At 39.4% G+C, this 5,394-nt stretch overlaps 1 protein-coding gene across 1 annotated transcript; it reads left to right on the top strand.

Annotated features, from left to right (window-relative positions):
• Positions 1–841: 841 nt before the first annotated feature.
• LOC118050456 (phospho-2-dehydro-3-deoxyheptonate aldolase 1, chloroplastic) lies at positions 842–5,394 on the top strand. The gene is made up of 5 exons (XM_035060800.2): positions 842–1,496; positions 1,631–1,908; positions 2,616–2,892; positions 3,634–3,879; positions 4,920–5,394. Exons 1-5 carry the CDS (start codon positions 969–971, stop codon positions 5,184–5,186), a joined length of 1,596 nt encoding a protein of 531 aa, XP_034916691.1. The 5' UTR covers positions 842–968; the 3' UTR covers positions 5,187–5,394.

Here is a 5,394-nt window from a genome sequence, read left to right as displayed (position 1 = left end):
TCACCAAGAAAATATTTGAAAGAATATGCCAGGTAGCTTATCATGAGAAGGACACGTGTAAATTGGTGAATGAGGGTTTTTCCATGCTGGGACCTGGGGCTCGGGGGTAGGAGGAGGTGATGGTGCATGAATTCGAAAGAGGGTAGGTGAGGTGACTAGGAAATATCTCTTTGGTAGCCCACAGATTACGAAGGGTAGTTTTTGTCAATCATAAAGGGTCTGCTTGTAATTGCAACCATATATCCCCCTATCAATTTGTCGCTTTTATTATGATCATCTTGACAAGGGTAGGTGAGGTGATGTTCTTCAGCTTGGCTCGGCTCGGCTCGGCTAGGCTAGGCTAGGCTAGGCTAGGCTTGGCTAGGATAGGCTCGGCTCGGCTATTCCGCCATAAATACCATGCTCTCCTAACTTCCCAAACAATGACTGCGCAAGGAAAGAAGCTTTTTAATGTTTGATTTTGATTATCGGTTTGTGAAAAAGCTTGTTATTTATTTTCTTAGTAAATGCAAATAATGAAGCACCTGATTTATATATTGACACTGAAAATAATTATATATTGAAAGATACCAAACTATTATAAAAACAAAAAAAAAAGATATTGGTATCTCTTTCTTTCTTTTTTTATATAGAAAGAGCGATGAAACCAGCCGGCTGCCTCTAATAAAAGTAGGTGAAAAATTCGTGCTCCTAATAAACAAAAAAACAAATTGACTTTCCTCCCAACATCTACTGCGAATTCCCGAAAATACACCCAGAATATCCTCTATATTCCCCAAAACACCCTTAACAACCACCACCATGTCTCTTACCAGACTCCACCACCCTCTCCCGGGCCTCTCCTCTCTTGCACCAAACCAAACGTCCCTATAAAAACCTCCTTTGTTTCTCTATCTCCACTTCAGGTACCCTCTCCCATTCACAAAGCACAAGCCCCTCCCTTTGTGTTCCAAAATCAGCAAGACACAATGTCTCTAACTAGCAGTTCCATAATCCCTTCCAGATCCTTGATCCCCTCCAACAAACCCCATCAGCCTTGTTTCTTCACCACTAAACCTTCCAGGTCCACCCTCCACATCTCCGCTGTCCACTCTGCCGATCCTTCCAAATCACCACCACCCACTAAAACACCTGCAGCAACATCCACTAAAGCAACAACCGTTGCACCAACAGTCAATGTGGGTGCTGGAAAATGGACAGTTGAAAGCTGGAAATCAAAGAAGGCCTTGCAACTCCCTGAATATCCTAACAAAGAAGATTTTGATTCGGTTCTCAAAACTCTCGATGCGTTCCCTCCAATTGTTTTCGCTGGTGAGGCCAGGAGTTTAGAGGAGAAGCTTGCTGAGGCTGCTATGGGCAATGCGTTTTTGTTGCAAGGAGGTGATTGTGCTGAGAGTTTTAAAGAGTTCAATGCTAATAATATCAGGGACACTTTCAGGATTCTTCTTCAAATGGGTGTTGTTTTGATGTTCGGTGGTCAAATGCCTGTTATCAAGGTTTTTCTTTTCCCCTTCCTAATTGAATTGTTAGTATTGCAGTGTAGAATCACATGAGAAGGGTTTTTTTTCATATTGAAGAGAATTATTGGTTTTTACTAAATTGGGATAAATGCCTGGATGCTGTTTTATAGGTGGGGAGGTTGGCAGGGCAGTTTGCGAAGCCGAGATCGGATCCATTTGAGGAAAAAGATGGAGTGAAACTGCCAAGCTACAGAGGGGACAATGTCAATGGAGATGCTTTTGATGAGAAGTCGAGGATACCTGACCCTCAGAGGATGATCAGGGCTTACTGTCAATCAGCTGCTACTTTGAATCTACTTAGGGCTTTTGCTACTGGTGGTTATGCCGCTATGCAAAGGGTTACTCAATGGAATTTGGATTTCACAGAGCACAGTGAGCAAGGAGACAGGTAAATAGTTTAATTTTGGAATCTTTTTCTATGGAGATATTCCGTTTATCTGGTTTTTGGATTGGTTTTGATGTTTTTTAGAGAGAGTTTCATATAGGGACCGGTAAAAAGCTGAATCAATTTATTTTTGGTTATTTATGTTTGCTGCTTTTTTAGAGTTTGATGAAATAGTGTCTGCACTTTTTTTTCTTTTTAACCGAGCAACCAGTCGGGTCGGTCCTCAACAATTATCTATGCCTGAATTATCCGCACAAGGCAACCAAAGTTGTTTTTTTACTGTTCCCCTATGATTGGCCTTTGAGAATTTAGATTCTAAGATCCTCTCCACGTGCTCGCCAATATGCTCTGATTTTAATGGTTTTGCTGCTATATGGAGTTATGATGGGCTTTATGCCCTCCTTCATGCGATGCCATTAATATCACTTTAAACTTGTTGTTTAAAAGAGTCACCTTCTTTTTTTGGTGCTGCAATTTCCACTTCACTTTGTGTTAGTTATGATGGGTTCTCTTAAGAATATTTATTAGAATCTTGGATGGAAATGGGTTCAGTTCATTTCTATACTCGTACTGTTACTGGGCTAGATCTTCCTTTTATAACATGTTTATCTTGGATGGAAATGATTTCAGTTCATTGCTAATTTCATATCATAATTGGGTCAGATTTTGCTTCTATAATATGTATATATATAATTGTCTTCATATGATAGGTACCGGGAACTTGCCCACCGGGTCGATGAGGCCCTTGGATTCATGGCTGCAGCTGGTCTCACTGTTGATCATCCTATCATGACAACTACTGAGTTCTGGACATCCCATGAGTGCTTGCTATTGCCATATGAGCAATCACTTACTAGGCTGGATTCAACTTCGGGTCTCTACTATGACTGCTCAGCCCATTTTCTCTGGGTTGGAGAGCGTACCAGGCAGCTAGATGGTGCTCATGTCGAGTTTTTGAGAGGAGTTGCAAATCCCCTAGGAATTAAGGTAACTTTCTTTCTTTTTTTAATCTAGCCGGCCAGTTCATATTTCAGTAATTCATTTTTGGCTGCTAGAAAGATCGGTTTATTATTATTATTATTATTCAAAAAACTCACAAGACAGATTTTAAAATAAGTAGTTTGGTTAGGAATGACATGGGCAGGAGCTTTTTTAGTTCTTCAGTGAGATCATTGAATAATTTGGTTCCTCATCAAAATGCTTTTAAATACTAAATTACTTGAACAAAACTATTAGAATAGTTCAGGATTTTGAAATACAAGTCAAAGAAAATAGCTTCGAATATAATACTATAAGTAAACAAAGGTCTTTTTCACTTGAGCTGTTAATTTATTGCGGTCTATAGAGTAAAAATGCCCACAGGGACTTCTATCTTAGCCTACATGTTCTTTTGCGTGGATTAAATTTACCCCACTGAGGAAATTTTGTCTGCCCTTGTTTCTGGCTTCTTTTTTTTTTTTTTTTTTGTGTGATCCTGACCATAAAACGTTGTCAAGATTCCTTAAATTAAGTAATCAACACATATTCTTAAGATGTTGGCCAAACCTGGTGCTCTTGTGATTATGCTTATGGAATTCTGTTTCTTCTTTTTCGCATTTCTTATCCAAATTTAACTTGGCAACAAACTGAATCTGAGTGGATCCTTAATATCACTATTCTTATTTTTCAGTCTTCATTTTGTAATTTGGTGCTTCCGACTTTTTATGCAATCTAGCTTCTGTGCTGCAGGTCAGTGATAAGATGAATCCAAATGAGCTAGTTAAGCTCATAGAGATTTTCAACCCCCAGAATAAACCAGGCAGAATAACAATTATTACTAGAATGGGAGCTGAGAACATGAGAGTGAAGCTTCCCCATCTAATCAGGGCTGTTCGCAGGGCTGGGCAAATTGTCACATGGGTCAGTGATCCTATGCATGGAAACACCATAAAGGCTCCATGCGGTCTGAAAACTCGCCCATTTGATTCCATCAGGGTATGATGCTTATATCTTCGCTTGAATTAATTGATTAGCATTATTTGTGGATTTCATATGAGACGGTAAAAGAATGTTTAGGAGTTTAAATTGTGATTTTAAGTAAGGGCTTTTAGGTATTTGAAGGAAATCACATGCTTTAGCACAAGGAATCATACAAAAATCAAATTAAGAGGGAGGAAAACAAGGGGAGAAATAAAGGAACCGGACAAGATATTAGCTTTGGCCCCTGTTTACTAGAACTAATTGGAAAAAGAAATTTTATTTCCCTAATATGCATCCAACAAAATGAGCTTATATGAAACTATTTGGATCTTATCCTTGTAAAATGGGTCATGCATATCAATCATTGCTTGCAATTGAATTATCTTTCAAGAAGTGCAATCAATTTTGGCTCATTCATGAGGCTGAGCAACTAGTTCCAAGGTTGAAAATGGTGGGGGGGCATTCCGTGGCTTTGAATAAGAGCCTACTTGATTTCCTAGAATTAATAAACATGAAGGCAATCAAAATCAAGAGTGGCAGGTGGGATAGTGTACTATACATAATACAGTAGAGGAAAAGGATTCGTGTAACCAGTCTTAACTAGTTTATGCCTGAGTCTTAGTTGAGCTGAGTTGGTAGGTGAGATAGTGACTTCTCCTATGAGGCCTAGAATAGTTGGAGTAGGTAACTATATGGCTTTGGTGGGTAGGTAAGTAGATCTTTATCTGCAAGTTGACTTCGAATTCTATTTTGCAATAAACATTTATCATGTTCATTGGATGTTGTTTTCCTCTGTGCTCTATATACCAGTGGGAATGAATTCCCGGACCTATGTGATGGGTCATTCTGAGAGGGGGGGTGGTTGTAAGATTGTTGTTTATGCTATGGTTAGGAAATATTTTCCAAAAAAAAGAAACTCTGTGCAAATGATGCCCTTCTCAATTATTATCAGATAAGCCTGTTTTTATCATTTTAAAACAGAGGTTTACAGCATGATGGCATCGTTTTCATTATGCATATCCCTGACTGATGTTGTTACGTCGTTAATTGGGCAGGCGGAGGTGAGAGCCTTCTTTGATGTGCATGAGCAAGAAGGAAGCCACCCAGGAGGAGTTCATCTAGAGATGACAGGCCAGAATGTGACAGAGTGCATTGGTGGATCGCGGACTGTGACATTTGATGATTTGAGTTCACGCTACCATACCCACTGTGATCCCAGGCTCAACGCTTCACAATCTCTAGAGCTTGCATTCATCATTGCAGAGCGCCTTAGAAGGAGGAGGATTGGATCACAATCCTCTGTCGCACCAGCATTGCTGTAGAATGGCTGCAAAAGGCACAGCCAGCCATATATATATATATAATTTCCTTATTTTTACCAAGCTACTAGTAGCTGTATTACGTAAGATGATAATTTTGAGTTTATGTATGTTGTGTTGTATAATCATGTGTGTGAATACCGGAAGACAATGATGTTTGAGACTTTGAAGAACAAGGAAATAAAGCCAAGGTTAAGACTGCGTTTCAAAA

The sequence above is a fragment of the Populus alba genome, chromosome 5 (genome assembly GCF_005239225.2).
Source record: "Populus alba chromosome 5, ASM523922v2, whole genome shotgun sequence".
Taxonomy (NCBI): Eukaryota; Viridiplantae; Streptophyta; class Magnoliopsida; order Malpighiales; family Salicaceae; genus Populus; species Populus alba.
The sequence above is the reverse complement of the archived record's forward strand: the minus strand, read 5'-3'. Positions and strand labels throughout refer to the sequence as shown.